Source organism: Pteropus medius, unplaced genomic scaffold (assembly GCF_902729225.1).
Source record: "Pteropus medius unplaced genomic scaffold, Ma_sr-lr_union100, whole genome shotgun sequence".
NCBI classification, from domain to species: Eukaryota; Metazoa; Chordata; class Mammalia; order Chiroptera; family Pteropodidae; genus Pteropus; species Pteropus medius.
In genome coordinates, this window is record NW_024342471.1 from 16,173,224 (window position 1) to 16,191,372 (window position 18,149).

The following is an 18,149-nucleotide window of genomic DNA, read 5'->3' on the forward strand; positions in this document are numbered from 1 at the left end:
TCAAACACTGCCTCTTCTGGGAAGCTGGCCTCGACGTCTTCCGGTGAGAGTCAGAGTCTCCACCTCCCTCCCACAGCACGTATGTCACTGAAGATCTGCGCCTCTGCCTTCCACACTGGGTGGGGAACTCTTTGAGGGTAAAGAGCAGAGGGCAGTAGCTTGTTAGGTAAGCTGGGGGTGGGCAAGAAAGGGAAGGAAAGGCGGCCTGCAGACACTGAGTCATCAAGCCTGTCATGGCTGTTTGTGACTGGTGCTATACCCACAGAGGACTTGGGGAGGTCGGGTAGAGCACTTCCTTACTGTCATCTGCCCAAGAAGTAAGGGGGTGTTTACACACCAACTCCCTGTCATTCAGGGGTTGAGGACTCTGGCTTGCTCTGTGCGTAGGCTGTCTTTGTGTGGTTCCCAAGGAAGCCCTTGAGCAAAGAGATGCAGGTACAGAAGTGCCCCCTAGTCCGTGGGGGGATATGTTCGAGGACCCCCAGTGAATGCGTCTCAGTCTCTCTCTCAAAATACCTTATTGTGCTGTACTCCCCCTTTTTGTGATGATGTGAGATGATACAATGCCTATGTGATTGAGATGAAGTGAGCTACTCAGAACAGTGTGCAATTTAAAACTTATGAATTATTTCTGGAATTTTCCATTTACTATTTGGGGATATTAACTGAAACCGTGGAAAGCAAAACCATGCATAAGAGGGGGTACTACTATACTGGCAGCTGGAAGTCAGCCAGCAACACTTGGATGGGTAGCTCCCACGGGCCAGGGTAGGGCATATAACTTATGCCACTATATTTATGTGGCTTTGAACAAGTTATTTAATCTCTCTGTGCCTGTCTTCCCCCTACATGGGGTTGTTGTGAGGATCAATGAATTTATACATTGAGCCCTTAGACCAGAGACCCTGGCATGTAATTCATGCAACTTAAACATTTGCTAGGATTATTATTGACTAAATTATACTGTCCCCTACTGGACAATGAGTGACTCGGACATCACTTAGAAAAACATTGATGTTGGAAGGTATGTGGGAGAGAAAATGATCCAAACTCCTTATTTCACGGATGTGGAACTTGGGGCCTAAGTATCTTCCCCACACTCAAGCAACTAATACATGTGATCATTTTAATAAACTAAGCCTAGGCAACATCAGTCATTCATTAATTCTCTCATGTATTAAAACTTGTTTCATGCTAGGCACCAGGGAAAGACCAAAACAGTACCCTCCAAATTTATTTGATCATTCGTAGCCATGTCAGTAAAATGATTTGGAGTGTGCGGCTCCCATTTCTATAATTATTTATAATTATATACGCACTGCTGTACTGTAATGTATATTATAAGTGTTTGATAGTGTAAAGTTTAATAAAGGGGAACTTAGAAACAAATAAGTAGAAGTTTCTCAATATTTTCTTTCCATGCCCCAGTGCAACCCACTTAGGAGACTACCAGACCAGGACCGACTTTACCCGCAAAGAGTTCCCCACCCAGTGTGGAAGGCAGAGGCTCAGAACTTCAATGACATACGTGCTGTGGGAGGGAGGTGGAGACTCTGACTCTCACCGGAAGACGTCAAGGCCAGCTTCCCAGAAGAGGCAGTGTAAGAGCTGAGTTTTGAAGGGTGAGTTGGATTCTATCAGGTAGAAAGAATAGGGGTGGGAAGGACGAGCTTTTGGGCATGATGAAGATGTGGAGATGAAAAAAGATTCTAATGCCGTTCATTTCCCATATCACCACAAGGATGCTAGACTCTGTGCAGGCCTCCAAGTAGGGAATGACGAGGAGACCCCAACTCGTTCCTCGAAGTCCACCCAACCCCAAATCTAGCTGAACTGAGAAGTCCCCCTGGGGCAGAGTAGAGGAAGGGGAGTTACCCAGGAGGGATGGGGGACCACCTCACAAGAGCCCTCAGCCTGCTGCATTCTGCTGGCCTCGGCTCATGAGGGGAACGAGCCTTTATCATCTCTAAGAAACAGATCCATCAGAGGTGAGCGACATAACTGTGGATGTTGGGATGGGGCAGGGATTTGGCGTTGGAAGAAAAATCGCGGAAGGCTTCTGAATAATTAAATCCTACAATTTCATAGGAGGCAGCCAGTCAACCAGCTTCAGCTTTTATATCTCCTCCTAATGGGAGCTTACTATCTCCTGGGGAGCTGGTGCCAGCTTGGCAGCACTCATCTTTAGACTATTATTTTTTCATTAGCCAATCCCGATAAGTGTCCCTATCTCCCCCCTCACCTGCCTTTCCACATTGGTCCTGACCTGACTCCAAAGAAACCCACTAACCAAGTCTGTTCTTTTTGTCCTAAGACAGTTCCACAAAGATTGGGAGATGGCAATCAGGAAAATGCCCTCTGCCCCAAAGTCTCTTAGGTTCTTTTGCAACATTGCTAAGTCCTGTCCACCAGCTTTCATATTCTCAGGATTCAAAGTTGGAGGAATTCCCCTTGTCGCTCTCTACAATTTATGCAGAAGCTGCTAGGATGCCCCTTTGACTGGGAGAGAGGTTAGTGTAAGAAGCTGCTAGGATGCCCCTTGACTGGGAGAGAGGTTAGTGTAAGAAGCTGCTAGGATGCTCCTTGATTGGAGAGAGGTTAGTGTAAGAATAGGAGAATGGTAGGGTAAGAGCTCCCAAGTCATTCTCCTGACTTGTCTCCCCCAGTTGGCCAAGAGCCATGGCAAACAAAGAATGCAGAAATATGAACGAATGAAAGAGGATGGTTGAGAGGAGCGAGGAGGGGTGGGGGAAGCTACGTGGTGGACAGGGGCCCAAGTCTCAAGGAGATATATCCCAGGATGCACCGCTCTTCAAGTTGATTATTAGACCTTCCCAACTGCAAGGCATCGTGGGAATGACTTGTTCAGAATCTAGTGGGTCCCCGGTCAAAAGGAGGTCCCCAGATCTCCTCAGTGGAACCCCTTTGACAATGTTTTCATGCCCCTGCCTCTGGGAAGATGTAAACTTTGGAGAGCGGAGTCTGTCTCACTACACATGAGGAATTGGAGGCACAGAGTGCTCAAAGAGCAGGGATGGTGAGAAAATGAGAACATCTAGAGACCTGGGCTGGCACTCACTACCTTGGAGTCTTGGGTAAATTGCTCAGTTCTCTGAGTTTTACTTTCCTTATTTATAAAAGAAGGATAATGATTATACCCGTTGATGTCTCCAGCCACAACCATTAGAAATACTTCTGTTTCCAGTTTAAGGACTTGAGTTTGTTACTCACTGCAGCAAGGGAGAATGCACACGTTGGGGACCCAGAGGATGCTAGAAAGGACTTACGGGATTGGAAAGTGTGTTAGATGATTTGGGGGAGCATTTAAGGAAGCTGATTTTGCTCTGGATGGGATGCTGTCTGGAATTGGGCAGTTCTATGATTGGATATCTGAATTTTAACTATAAGAAGGGAAACTAGATAGAGGTTAAAACTGTAGTTAGCAAAGAAGCAGCAGCCACTCATATTAGCCAGGATATGGGGGTGTTGGTCATTTCTGCGGCACGTATAATCTCGTTTTTTGTGTTCAAAGATGAGTACATAGTATCATGTTTTTGTCTTGATCTTTCATGGGCACAGAATGGCTTTGTCTGATTTGGATGTTCTGTGAAATTGTTTATGTTCCTCCGGAGAACATCAAAGGCTAACGGTGTCAGGTCAGCTCCCAGAAGTCAGGGGCTGCTTTTCTCCATCTCATATCAATCTTGGAGAATGATGGTAAGAGCATTACAATGATATATTTGTAAAATGCTTTGTACAAGTGTCTGGGAGAGTAACACCTCAACAAATGGCAGCTCCGATAACTGCAATAAGAATGCTATTAATAAAAAATAATAAATATGTTGCTTAATTATTATTAATAATTATTCATTAATAACAGTGCAATGTGAAAGAACTTGGTATGAATTAGAAGAGTTTGGCTTCAGTAGCTCTTGATGTTGCTATGTGACCTTGGGCAAGTCACTTCACCTCTCTGAACCAGTTTCCTTCTTTGTAAAATAGGGTGGTGGTATCTGCCTTAAGGAATTAACAGGTTTGGGCATTTTTGAGGACTACGTTCATTATGGTGCTGAAATGCTTTGAACACCATACACCAAAGCAACTTATCGAAAGCACATAGATTTTAGTTTCCTTAGCTCCTGACTGCTTTTCAACATGCTGTCTACTGCTTCAACGAAAGGAACAAATAACTTTTTTTTTTTGTAGTGTCACCTCCCAGAAATCCACCCCCAGAAAGTCCCTCCCAGTGTCCAAGGAGTGCCACAGTCCCCCAAATGGGCCACAGTCTTCCTCAGGGGTAACCTAAAGCCCTCTGGCTTCAGTGATTGGCCTCACCCAGGTATAATTCTGTGTCCGCCCCACGTTGCCCTTTGTTTGACCCTCTGGTTTCTCAAGAGTCTGCACAGGGAGACACTGCCAGTTTTCTCTGGGATCAGACACCCTTGTTCAGCCCTTAGGAACCACTCTTTACAGAAGCACTGTCTGCCCTCTGGTGGCAGCAGGAGGAAGTGCCACTTTCACCTGAACACACACCCTTGTGTTGCGGATGATAAAACCTCATTTTTGCTCATCATAGGCAGCAAACTACATACGATTTACGGACCTAACATTTGTAGAAGACTTTCTTTAAATTATTTTGGCATCACAACTATAAAAATGGCTCGAACCATTTAACCATTTATGAAGTGCAACTACATGATCTACATTTTATCTGGGATGTGACGAAAGTACGTACCCTAGCTGCCAATTTCCACCACTTCTGAAAAGATCTAGATGTGTGAGAAAGGACTGTTCCCCTTACAAAGGTAACTGTGCCACGAGCTTTAAACTTGTTTTTAATACTCAGCCCCAGACGATTGTATGGATCGATCTTACGTAGTCTCAGTTCAAATGTTACATCTTCAGAGGACACTTCCCTGGTCCCCTCACCCCCTGATTTACAATCACATGACTGTGCTTTATTTTTTTAATCACTTTTATCTATATCTGTAACGACATTTTCCATTCATTAATTTATTTGATTATTTTCTTCACTAGAGAGTATGCTCTGTGAGAGCAGATACCTTATTCATCAATAGATCACTACTCTTCTGGTGATCTATTGCATATAATGAACCTCCCCAAAACTAGTGGCTTAAAACAATTTATTATTAACTCTGTGGTCCTGTAGGTTGACTTGGATCAGCTGGTGGTCCTTCCTTGGGTTCTGTACGAAGTTGGAGTCAGGTGGTGGCTGAGGCTGCCCTTGTCTGTTGGTGTGAGTGGGCCAGATGTCCATGATGGCTCCGTCACAAAACTAGCATTTGGTGCTGATCGTTGGCTGGGATCTTAGTTGGGGTTGTCCACTGGAGCACCCATATGTGGTCACATGTGGAGAATATATGGAATGATGAAAGGGGGCCAACGTGATAATATTTGGACCAGGCAAGAATCGTAGAAATGGTGAGAAGTGGATTCTGGATGTATTTATATATTTGAGGCCAGAATCAACAGAGTTTGCTGATAGAATTCTGTGGGTTATAAAGAAAGAGAAGAGTTATGGATGACTGTAAGGCTTTCAGCCTGAGCACCTAGGAAAATCGAGTTGCCATTTACATTTGGTTTTGAGATGTTATGTTTGAGATGTAGGTTAGGCATCCAGGTGAGGATATACAATGGTATGGAGTTAGAAGGGATATAGCGGATGCATGTGATCATTCATGCCTGAGGTACCAAGAGCCTGGGCTGCAGAGGAAGCAATAGTAGATGTGAAGGATGTTCAGAAGGAAGATTAGACTTAGTGACTTTGGACAGGGAAAAAGAGGACTTGTCAACAGTGATGCTCCAATTGTGAATCTCTTGCCCTAAATGACAAGGCAGGAGCCTTAGCTGGTCCTACTGATGGAGGTGTTGAGTTTGAGAAGATGAGACACCCAAGTGGAATGTTAAAAGCCCAACAACAGGATGAAAAAGACCAAAATGAAGAATAGAAAAAAGATTGAGTGTCATAGACTCAGAGGAGAGGTTGGAGGGTGGAAATCAACATGTACTGAGCGCCTACTGAGCGCCTACTGTGTGCCAGGCACATTGCTAGTGCTTTACATTCGTGATCACAGATAGCCCTTCAAAGACGCCCACAGGAAGGGCAGAATCCTCCCATTTTACATGTAGGAAACTGAGGCTTAGAGAAAGTATGGAGATCGCTGGGCATCTCAGAGGGCATAAGTAGCAGAATGAGTGCTCTGTCCTGATGTGGTGATAAAAATCACTGAATTGGTGAAAATCGCTGAGTAGCTCTGAGAGAGGTAATCTCTGAGAGTGGTATATAATATAATAATACACCCATTACCACTTACTGAGCACATACTATGTGCCAAGCATTGCTCATACATCTTCATCTTGAAACCTCTCAATCACCTTGGGAGGTTTTACTCTTATTTTAAAGTCAAAAAAGTTGAAGCTCAGACATTTAATCTCTTCTCCAAGGTCACAAAACCAATAACGGCAGGAGTTAGGATTCAAACTCAAGACTCTTTGACTCCAAAGGTTGTCCTCTACAAGAAATTTGAAAGCTGTGCCCTCACGAGCCTTAAGGATTTACGAGAGGCCTCAGATGCTTCAAAAAATAGAAGCTCTGCTTTTCATGGTGTTTTGCACTGAGACTTCGAAGGAAAAAATTTTTGATATAAAGAATTTGATTTGCATTTATGTCATTGCCTTAACTATGAGTTAGAAGAGGATGTGGGCAGAGAAGAGGCCGCTATATTTGGAAATGGGTGGAGGAAGAATCATTTTCCCAAAGCAAAATCAGAAATTAGACAAACTGATGCTAGGTAACAAAATAGCCAATATTCTCAGAGAGAGAGTTTTCAGTTGTGTGAAGGAAGTTTGTGCGGGTCCAACGGTCGAAGAGGACAAGGCCCCATTGTATGACTCCCTGTTTGTTCCTGGAGATTCTGAACTCTTCAAGGTTAACTTGTTTATAGTCATCTTAGAATGGGTGTGTCTGCAACTGACTAACATCACCTCCCATTGTAAACCATTCCTTCTTTCCTATTTCCTCTCTTTTCTTCCCTGATAAATATTATTTTATGCTCATGAAGTCATGTCCAAAACTTTCGATGCATCATCTACAGTAACCTCAGATATGTGTGTGTGTGTGTGTGTGACATTGAAATCACTGGCAAGTGTCTTCTTTCTGGCTGTTTTCTGTGTCGGTTTTCTGGCTATGTTTTTTCCAATAAGTCATTTTGCAAAGCTGAATTTTAGTTTCGTCATCTCTAATATGAGAATAATAATACTTAATTCATAAAGTTGTTAAGTAAATACTAGCTACCTTTTACTGAACACTTCCTATGCAACCACCCCAGAGGTCACAATTTTAAACACCCTCCAGGCCAGGCAAGTAATGTGAATGAAAGTATTTGGAGCTGGGGCCAGGGCATGTTAGACAATAAAGAACGCTGGGGATTATGGGAAACTGGAAAGAACGTTCCCCTCATAAAATGAGAGCAGCTCTAGTTAATGGTTTTCAAAGTGTGGTCATTTTACCACCAGTCAGCATCACCTCTGTCGATGTAAGAAACGTCCAAACCTGTGGAGCATTTTAATGCATTTATTTGAGCCAAACCGACAATAATTTCCAGGAAGCAAAATCTCAACGAATTAAGAAAATGCTCCAGAGAATGGCAGTTTCGTAGCTAATTTTATCCATTAGAATCAAAGGAGGAGGCAGAGGGAGGGTTACAGGAAATTCATTGGTGGTAGATAAAGGGGGCAGGAGAAAGCGAAGCAGGGGGGAAATCTCTGGGATTGGATAAAAAGTAAAATGGAGGAACACATACTTCTTTTACACTGATGGGTACAGGACAGTTAATTAACCTTTACAGCACACAGAGATGGTATGCAGGGGGACAAGGTAACCACGAGAGGTTCTGTGGTTTCGAGCTCTGGCGAATTGGGTTGTGCCCTGAAGGATCTGGAAAAAAAGGGGAAGACATTCCAAGGATATGTTATCTTAGATGCAAAAAGATAAGGACAGTCTCACTTAAGGTAAAGATTAACCTTTGTCAAGAAAGCTAAAGGCCCAGGATGTGACTACCCACCATGACTTGCTTTTAGTTAGGAATTTTTATATTCAGACCATCTTATGTGGTTAATTTTGGTCTCTGAGTTTGTAGGGCCCACCATGCTGGCCTTCCTTGAGCTTGTCGGGTTTAGTATGTGGCCTCTTTTGCATCTGCGCCTGGAAACCTGTTAGAATGCAAATTCTCAGTTCCCACCTGTTGAATAAACTCAAAAAGATTCTGGAGGCTGCGCTGGAAATAAATGATAAAGATTTATTCAAGGGGCTTAGGGTTTGCGAACTGGAAATATAACTAGGTAAAACCTCAGGAGTGTTCTGGAGAAGAAAGGAAAGTGAAGAGTTCTTGTAGTAAAAAGTACATTCTTGAGAATAATCAGTCCTGCATTCTTAGACTGATCCAGCATGGTTTATCAGTCAGCTGTCAGGTGGTCTGGATGATGGATGCCAGGTGGTCTGGATACAGGAATTCTTCAGGGGTTAATCAGAGGGTTATCTGGAGTTTGATATATGTCCCGGCATTGATGCAGGACTGGAAAGTTCAAAAGTTTAAGTGCCAGGGCTAGTTTAAACAAAGACACAATTGTTGCCTTGTACCTCAATCTACTTGATTTCAGTAACTTAGCAGCTTGACTATAGCGACTCCATTTTATTTCTTCACTCTACTCCTCACATACCAGACCTACTGCATCAAAACTCTGGGGTCGAGATGTCGAAATCTGTGTTTTAACATGCCCCCTGAGTGATTCCAACACTCTTTGCTCTAACTTGAGACCCACTGCTGCTACATAAGACTGCAGGGCTGTGTTGCCAGATCTTTTTTCAAGAGAAGCTAGAAATTAAATTTTATGTAAAATCTCCCACCTTTAAATTTTGGTAACAAATGCAAAATTTAAAAAAATGTACCCTGTGGGCTGACAATGGATATATTTTAGCCAGATATGTAACCTCTGGTTTATGCTCCACCACCCCCCCCCGCCATTAATTCTTAAAACAATCCTGCAAAAGTTATGATGATACCTCTTTTATGGAAGGAGATGTAGGTCCAAAAAGTGAAGTATTGCTCTAAGTCACATAGCCAGGAAGTAGTCAGCCCTGGATTTGGACCTGAACTGTACTCACTTCTAAAGCCTTCATCCTTTTTAACTGTTACGTAGAAGAGAAAACATGTGAATGTCCCTAGAACAAAGCCAAGCATTATAAAAGCAGAGTATTTTTTTTCATGCCAAGGGACATTGACTGATGAAACTTTCTTCTCCATCCTCTGCCCCACCCCATCCCTTCAGCCTCAGACTAATCCCCATTCCTGTAAAAGACAGCCAGTAAGCAGGGGAGCCCTTGAGGGTTGGGAAGAAATGAGGCTGGATAGTTTCTTCACCTGAGGAGCTGGGTAAGTCCCAGAAGAAAGCTGTGGGCAGCAGTTGAATGTCCAGTAGTCAGCCCAGTCTATAGGCTAAAACCGGTTGCTCACCAAAACGTCCTCTGCGTGCCCTAGACTGAGTTTCAGGAGCCTGCCCAGTTGTGGTGCCCCCACCTGGCTCCTGCTTCATTGCTGTTGACTTCTCTGAGCTCAGAGCAAATAGTCCTGGCTCCTCCCAACATCGGCATGTCTCCGGTTCCAGGCTGGGCATGGGAAGCTGGGAGAGGCATTCTCAGCTTCTTTTACAGGCTCCATCTGTGGGGACAGAGGCTGGAGGTGAGCTCTATTTACCTGCCATTCTAAAGTTAGAGAGGGTCACTGCCCCAGACCCTCTCTAACTTTCAGCAACAAAGACCTCTGGGGCTTATAGAACCTTGGCTTGTTTGTTTGAAATGTTTGAAAGTATTTCCTGTCTAACTCCTGGGGTAACTCTGTTTTGGCATTGGCCAGCCTGGATTCTAATGCTTGACATATATATTTATTGGTCTCTTTAGTAATAGTATTTCACCATTTATCCATTATGTATCAAGGCTGGGATTCCTACACCAATCATGCTGACTTAGCCCTCAAAGAGTACACAGCTAGTGGTTAGGATTCAGCGCTCTCACCGCCACGGCCCGGGTTCGTTTCCCGGTCAGGAGAAAAAAGGTATCTTAAAAAAAAAAAAAAGTACACAGCTAGCCTACGGCAAAGACTTTACATCTGTGTTCTTGTTGAATTCTGATATGATCATCAACTTTGTAGATAATAAAATGACAGCGCAGAATAGGGAAGTGATTTATTCAAGTTCCCTCAGCTGAAAAGTGGTGGACATGGAGGTCAAACCCAGACCCTGTCACCCCAAGGCCAGTGCTGGAGGGCCCCTTTGATTACTTTCTCTAAACCAAGCGTCTTGCCCTATATGTGTCACATAGTAGGCATCTAGAGAATACTTATGATGGAATGGAAAAAACAAGGGCTTGGAAGATACATGGATTCAAAACCTGGTCTCTACAGCTTTGCTGGGGCGGGGTCTAAATCTCTGAAATCCAGTTCATCCATCACATACAGCTAATGACAATAGTTACTCTCTGTCCAGAGGTTTGCTGGGAAGATCCATGAGGCACTGAGCACAGATAGAGGCCGGGTGTGGAAAAGAGAAAGAGAGAAACACACCAAAAACAGCTGGAGACCGTTAACAGGTGTTTCACCTTCATGGGCCTCAGTTTCTTGTGTCAAATGGGTTCATTTATTCATAACAACTGCTTTTTCTCTACTCGCTACTACTATACCTCCATCATTAATCCCCGAAGAGGGATCTGCGCTGATCTAGCTGGCCACATTCAACCACTTAATCTCCAGGCTCTACTGCCTCCTCGTGGGCCTTGCCTTTTCCCCCTAGTCCCCCGTCCGTCCCTGGGCATTATGGGGAGACCCCAGAGTCTTGGAATGGGAATCCAGAAGTCCTAGGCCTGATCCTCTCCTACCGCGGTCCTGCCCTCAGGCACCAGGAGGAAGGAGGGAAGGGAGGAGTGGACCAGGGTCCGGCCGCAGCTGGTCGAGCTGCGCTGGCCTGGAAGCTGATTAGGTTCCTGGTTCCCACCAGGGCCAAGAGTGACACCTGATCTCAGAGGATTGTGAAATGGCAGGAGGTGGCAGCCAGCCCATGATGCCCGCAGACCCGTCTACCTTGCCGGCTCGGCCCCGCCCCTACCCCACGCCCCCCTCTCGCGCGGTTAAATCCCCCCATCCCGGCCCGGGCGGCTGTCATCTGCACGCCGCCGGGCCGGGCGCAGCACCATGCCTACCTGCCGCCCGGGTCCGCTCGTCGCCGCCCTCCTCGTTGGCCTGCTGCTGCTCGGCTTCGGCTTCGCCCGGGTCACAAGTGAGTGGGGCAGGGAGAGGCCCAGAGGGCCGGGCCGGGACGCAGCGCGGCAGAGGCGTAGCCTCTCGGCCGGCTGGAGCCACGGGGATTCCTGGGGCGGAAGTGAAGAGACCCATGAAAACTAAACTTTGGGGACCCCTGGCTCCTAAAGATGTGACTCTTGAAGCTTAGGGTGTGGGGTGCAAAATGCTGGAGACCGGGAGGCCACTGAAGACTGAAATTTGGGGGAGAGGCTTTGTGCCGAAGGTGGAGACTCAGTAGCCTCCGGGGTGACCCTCTGTTTAGACAGCGGTAGCTCCTAGACCGTCAGCTGTGCCCGGGGTCCCCTAAGGATAGCGGGCTCTGAGGCCAAGAGTTAGGTAACTCTTGTACTCCCAGGTGTTGGGGACCCCTGGCCTGGAAGTGGGGTCCGCTGAAGTCTCTAAGGAGGGCGGGGTTTGTCTAGGGCCGGAGACCGAGAATTCCTTGAAGCTTGAGATCCAAGGTCCTGGGAGCAGGAGGCGGGCATCCTCTGGGGCCGGGGCTTCGGTCCCCACTGTCTGTCCTCTGCCTCTCCTCCCAGAAACAGTGGAAGAGAAAGCAGGCGTGTGCCCCAAGCTAAAGGAGGACCTGAACTGTACGCAGGAGTGCAATTCGGATGGAAAATGCGCGGACAACCTCAAGTGCTGCCGGGCCGGCTGCGCCAGCGTCTGCCATATGCCCAATGGTAACCCCAGGGCGACCGGCCCCGGGGCGGGGCGGGGCACGGGGAGGGAGCGGGAGAGCCTGGGTTCCAGGAAGCGGGACGATTCGCAGACCCAGGGACCCCTGGCGAAGTCTAGGCGGATGGAACCGGATCGGCCCGAACTCTCCCTCGCATGGGCCTGGGGACACAAAGGAGTCTCTGAGCCGCAGCGCGCAGTCAGAGAGTCCTCCACACCGAGCTGTGTTCGATTCTCTGGTGCATGACCGGCTTCCGGGCACGCACAGCAGGATCGTTGTTTCGGGAGGTCAGGGGACCGGGTTTCATAGTTTGCTCCCTCAGCAGGTGGAGCCGCGGGGGAAGCCTAGAGGTGGCGAGTGGGTGGGGTCCCTAGGCCTGGGGTGCTCATCCCTCTCGAAGTCCCTCCCCTGGGGCCTGCCCAACCCCTAGAGGGAAGGACTCAGGGTGCCTGGCCTGACAAGACTCCCCGGACTCTTCTGTCCAGACGGAAAGAGACCTTACAGATTTAGGAGAAAGAAAGGTTCCTGCCCACGGTGGCGCCGCCAGCCCGTGGCTCGGAAGGGGTCCCAGCCAGGGAGTGCGACTTTTGCCTAGTGGTTTGAAGAAAGTTAAGACTCCTTCCTGAGTAGCTCTCCCCCTTCCTGATCTTTAAAGCAATCTCTTGCCTCTAGGGATTGAGTGAGAGAGAAAACACGTGAGAATGTTCGGGTGCTCCATAAATAGCGCTTGCTAGCTCTCGTCTCTCCGCTAGGTTAGGGGACTCCCATCAGAGTAGGAAGTGGCATTAGAAAGCATGGAATCCAAGCTCCTCGTTTTTCACAGGGAAAAACTGAGGACTAGAAGCAGAGCTATGACTTCGGGGTACCAAGCTACTGTGATTATTGATCCTTATCCAGAATACAGCCAGTGTGATTTTCCTTCCTTGTTATTTCTCCAAAGATGCCGGCAGGGGCCGGGAAGGTTTGTAATTAGAGACCTCAGACACTGATGAACAGGGAGATGGGAGGTGGGGGGAGGACTTGCCCATCCGGCAGCTTCTGGATCTGGAGGCCTCTAATCTGGACCAGAGAGAGGAGGAGCAGAAGGAGAGGTGGAGATTGGGAGAGAAAGCAAGAGGCAGGCAGACAGCTGAGAGAGGGGGAGAGGCAAAAGAAATCTCTGCTGTTAGGTGGAGTCTTTGCTGTTCCCTTGTCTCAGATGGACAGACTGAAGCAGAAAGCAAGCCAGGGCTGGGTGGCCTCCTGAACTAGCATCCTAATTCTGCTATCTGCTAGTCGTGTGATCCTGAGCAAGTCTCTACCTCTCTGAGCATCTGCTTTCTTATCTCTCACTCAAACTTTATAAGAATGACATGAGGGCTAAATAAAATAATATATATGAAATGTCTTTACAGCAGAGAGTAGATCCTCTATACACAGTGGCTTGCTATGTCAGTAAAGATGCCCTTTGTCCAAGAGCAGGCTAGTAGAAAGAGCCCCTGCCTTTTTCGAAAGAATGGATTTCCTTGTGCTAGGAAGTCAGCCACCCCTGTCCTCTGCTGCTAATCACCCAGTTCTGTGCCTGTGTTTGACACTTGGCTGGGCTTGCCCTTGGGACTTCTGGGAAGTGAGCCAAGCTCCCTTCTCCTTGACCCAGGAAGTGGAGTGTGGTGTGTGCATGCATGTGTGTGTGTGTGTCTGTGTGTGTGTGTGTGTGAACAGAGGTTGGAAGGCTTGGACTCAGGTTTTGGTTTTATTTTTGACCAGCACTGTGGAGTTGGGTGGTGCCTTTGCATCCCTGTGTCTCATTTCCCTCATCTATGATAGCAATGGTTAGAAATGTCCCCTACGGAAGAGAGATTTGATGTGAGGGTTGAAGGAGGTAATAGATTTTCACAAAGAGCATTGTAAGCGGCACATCTCTGCAGCGTTAGCTGTTAGTGTGCGTGTGTGTGTGTGTGTGTGTTGGTGGAAGAATGCTTGTCTGTGCATGGATGAGTGTGTATGGGGGGCCATGGTGCTGCGTGGTGGTAATTGGGAGTGAGTAGGTGGGAGTGAGTGACGAGATCATGGGTGTGTAACCCCTCACATGTGCATCGCGCTTTACAGCTTACAAAGCAGCAGAATCCATGGCTCACAGACTCTGAAGCCAGATTCCTGGACTTCACATCTTGCCTCCACCCTGTATGACCTTAGGCAAATTACTTCACCTCTTGGTACCTCAGTTTCCTTATCTGCAACATGAGAAAATATTAACAATACCTCTCTCCCTCTTTAAAGATGATTGAGAAGATTAGATGAGTTAATACACATCGAGTGCTTAGAATAACACCTGACATGTAGAAGGGGCTAAGTAAATGTTAACTGTTCTAATTACTCATTACTATTATTATTACAAAGTAGTGTCGTTTCCCAGGGAGACATAATATAGGTATATGGCCTCCATCGCTTTCACGGTGTGAGCAGCACTGATCTCACGTGACACCTAAAGACACTGGGACTCTGAGAGTTTTCTGTCCCTAGGAAAAGGCAGTGCTGGGACGCAAACCTAGGCCCTGTGATTCTAAAACCAAGGATGGAGTGAGCACGATGGGGAGGGCAAGGGGCTTGCGGGTGATTTTCCTAGGTCCCCTGAGATCTCCTGGGAAACCGGGGCGAGGAGCGGTGAGAAGTCAGGCTGAGGATAAGTGTTCTTCTGCCTGCATCTCCCTCCGCCCATTTCCCCCTGCTCCTCTTTCTTCCCAGAAAAGCCGGGCTCCTGCCCCAAGGTGGACCTTCCCTTGACCCCGCTTGGCCTCTGCCGGGACCAATGCCAAGTGGACAGCCAGTGTTCTGGCCAGATGAAATGCTGCCGCAATGGTTGTGGGAAAGTGTCCTGTGTCACACCTGTCTTCTGAGGTAAGTGGGAGGGAGGAAGGAAGCGCATTGATGCCCAGATGTGATGACCCCTGCAGGAGGCTGAAAAGGAGGACCTGGGTGAACATACTTCTGTTCACTTATACTGTCCATATGTTTATGTACCTTCATCCACTCAACAGATATTTCTTGAACATCTATCACGTGCCATGCTGTGCTCTAGGCTTTGGGGATGCTCCATGAGTGAACAGATCAGACAGAAATATTTCTCTCTGATGGAGCTGATATGCTAGTGGACAATAAACAAGATAAATCAACAGATAGGTTCATAGAATGTTAGAGATAAGTGCCATGGAGAAAAAAAATTAAGAGGGCTAAGGATTACTGGGGTGGGGTGGGTTGGGCAGGGAGCAGTGTTGCCATCTTTACAAGGGGCACAGTCGGGGGGAGCCCTACCTAGAAAGCAGCATTTGAACAAAGACTTGAGGGCGCTAACCTGCGGGGTCAGGGAGGGAGCTGTGAGGACATCTGGGGAGGCAGCAGATGGAGAAGCAGGAGCATCCTGGTGCGTTTCGGGGAACGCAGAGGCCGGAGCAAGGAGGAGAGGGTTACAGAAATGAGAAGCAAGCGAGCAGCTGTTAGGGGCTTCATAGGCCGTTGTAAGGACTTTGGTCTTGACCCGGAGTCAGACATGCTCTGACTCAGGTTTGAGAAGGCTTGCTTTGGCTGCCGGGTGGAGAATGGACAGTAGGGGCCGTGACAGAAGCAGGGAGACCAGCGAGGAGGCTCCTGAGAAAGGCCAGGTGGGAGATGATGGACCTGGGAAGATGAGTGGCTGAGTCTGGGACATACGTGAAGGTAGATGGGACAATATTTGCTGATGAATTGGGCCGTGAGGGAAAGAGAGATTTACTCCTTTGTTTCCTTAACATACACTTAAATAATTCAGCAGCTGGAGGAGCAGCCGTGTCCTGGGAGCGGGGACAGTGGTTGGAGGGCCTCTGGGGACATAGGAAGCTCTTCACATGGCTTGTGGGAGGCAGAAGCGTTCATCTTTACTTTTGCCAAGAAGCTCTGCTTTGCAGGATGAACATGGTAGAGGTCGGTTAACTTCAGTTCACTTCCTCACATGTGTGTTTGAAGTGTGCCGAGCGCTTACGCTGTGGCCGGCTGGGGCTCTACTCGGCCACCGCTGGTAGCTCCAACACTGCCAAGAAAGGATTGTGGAGCCTCCCTTTCCTCCATGTGTAACCAAAATAAAACGATATTAAGTCCTAAAGTAAGTGTGGGGAAGTACAGAAAAACAAAACCCAAAGTACACGCTCAGTCGGCCCATTGGAAGGTCCAGCACTGTGCCACCGGCTCAAAGCCAGGTGCTGGGACAGAAGATGACCCTTGCCCTTCCTCACAGAACTCGCGGCCCAGTGTCTGAGGCGAACAGATGGACAGACACTCCCAGCGCCTGTCGTCGGTGCTGCAGTGGAGGGAACGGAGAGGAGGCAAAGCTCACCCAGTTGTGGGCGGGGGGAGGGGGGAGCAGCCTTCCCAGAGGGGTGACCCTGAGCCAGTCTGACAGGGCAAGAGAAGCCTGGGCAGTCTGGTGCATGACTGGGCTTTGCAGTCAGGAGGACACAGGTTCAAATCCCAGCTCTGACACTTAACTAGCCTTTCACCTTCCTGAGCTGCAGTTACCTTTCTCATAAAATGAGATGAATGAGATCTCTTTGATCAGCTGATCCCAGCTTAACCTAAGGAATGGAGGCATGGTGGAACATCTTGATGGTAGAGGGATATTGAGGGAAACAAATGACGATGGCTCCTGAGGAAGGCCACGCGGTCTGTTGGGACCATGGTATAGCCAAGTGTGTCCTGGGGACGGTCTGAAGCAGAAGAGATGAGTCGAGGACCTGCAGAGAAGTACAAGCAGAGGCCCAGGGCCTCAAGAAGGTGTGGCCTTGCTGTGGGAGGCAAAGGATTGGTCCAGAATTTAAGCTGCAGGTACTCTTGTCTATTATTACGGATATTGTCATCCATGGTTTTATTATGGTCTTCTCTCTCTAGCTCCTGCCACCAGCCCCTGAGGATTCGGATAGCAGAAGTTTCTGCCTGGCCCTGTCTGGCTCCGACCCAGCTGCCCTGCCCCCTTCCTGGCCTCTGCACTCTCTCCTGCACTGACCACAGCTTCTTCTTTTGCCACCCAATAAAATGACCATTTCCAGCACTGGTAGGGCCGTGGCCTCCATTCTTACCATTTGCCCCCGCCTCCCCTGACTCTGGGTCGAGGTGGGGTGGCGGGAGTGGGGGAATGACCTGACCGTCCGGGAATGAAGTCCAGGGAGGGATCAACTCTAAGACAATAAACATAAATTCAGGGCTTGTCTCGTGTGGCTGGTGGTTCTTCTCCCAGGGTGACGGAACGGGAAACCGAGGCTCCGAGAGATGATGCTCCTGAGGCCATCCTGATTTGTTGCTGGGGGTTCTCGGTAGCAGCAGCTGCACGTACTGTGTGTGGATGAAGGGCGGGTTGATCCGCTGGTGAGATCTCCAGAGTAGCTGATGACGGTCCCGTGTTACAGATGGGGTCTCCACCAAGTTACTTGCTTGCAGCCACAGAGAAAGAAGGTGGCAAAGCCAGGGTCTTTTGTTGTCATTGTTAATCAAACTGTTATTTTGTACACATAATATATTCACATGGATCAAAATTCAAAAGGGAAAAAAAGGATGTACAATCTAAAGCATCTTTCACCCTTGACTCCCTCCCTCCAACCCCAGCCACCCAGTCGTTTTCTATAGACACGACGAATGTCAACAGTTCCTCGTGTGTTCGTTCAGAGAGATGGCTCCGTCTCTCTCCCTCCCTCCTCCTCCTTCCTTCCCTCCGCCCCGCCCTTCTTCTATCTGGCCCCCTTTTCCATCCACTCTCTATTTTCCCCTCTCTATCCCTCACTCTCTATTCTCTCTCTCTCTCTCTCTCTTCCCCTCTCCTCTCTCTCTCTCTATCCCTCTCTGTCCTCCTCCCTTTATCCTTCTCTATCACCTCTTTTCTGTCCCCCCTTCTCCATGCCTCTCTCTTTATCTTTCTTTATCCCCTTCTCGAGACTCCCTCTCTGTTACCCTTTATACATCCCTCCACATCCCTTCTTTCCATACCTGTTTCTCTCTCCTCCTCCCTACCCCTTCCCTCTATTCCTCTCATCTCTATCATCTATCTCCATCTATCTAGGGATATGTAGATATAAAATTCTCATCTGTTCCACCTTTTTTAT

General features: G+C 47.9%; 1 protein-coding gene and 2 long non-coding RNA genes across 3 annotated transcripts; 2 read left to right on the forward strand and 1 right to left on the reverse strand.

Moving 5' to 3' along the window:
* Positions 1-8,298: 8,298 nt before the first annotated feature.
* On the reverse strand, positions 8,299-9,742 carry LOC120603725 (uncharacterized). The gene is made up of 2 exons (XR_005653103.1): positions 9,083-9,742; positions 8,299-8,594 (listed from the first exon to the last, which is right to left on the reverse strand). It is a non-coding gene; the product is annotated as an uncharacterized LOC120603725 (long non-coding RNA).
* A 1,470-nt stretch (positions 9,743-11,212) lies between these two features.
* Positions 11,213-17,259, forward strand: WFDC2 (WAP four-disulfide core domain 2). The gene is made up of 4 exons (XM_039864441.1): positions 11,213-11,346; positions 11,909-12,052; positions 14,773-14,925; positions 16,945-17,259. Exons 1-3 carry the CDS (start codon positions 11,262-11,264, stop codon positions 14,922-14,924), a joined length of 381 nt encoding a protein of 126 aa, XP_039720375.1. The 5' UTR covers positions 11,213-11,261; the 3' UTR covers position 14,925; positions 16,945-17,259.
* Positions 12,062-13,030, forward strand: LOC120603726 (uncharacterized). Its single transcript, XR_005653104.1, has 2 exons — positions 12,062-12,335; positions 12,534-13,030. It is a non-coding gene; the product is annotated as an uncharacterized LOC120603726 (long non-coding RNA).
* Positions 17,260-18,149: the final 890 nt, after the last annotated feature.

What these genes read in the sequence shown, in the direction of transcription:
- WFDC2 (XM_039864441.1), top strand. Translation starts at nt 11,262, where the DNA reads ATGCCTACCTGCCGCCCGGGTCCGCTCGTCGCCGCCCTCCTCGTTGGC. An exon ending in CGGCTTCGCCCGGGTCACAA is followed by an intron (nt 11,347 to 11,908) that starts GTGAGTGGGGCA and finishes CTCTCCTCCCAG; the next exon opens with AAACAGTGGAAGAGAAAGCA. An exon ending in CGTCTGCCATATGCCCAATG is followed by an intron (nt 12,053 to 14,772) that starts GTAACCCCAGGG and finishes CTTTCTTCCCAG; the next exon opens with AAAAGCCGGGCTCCTGCCCC.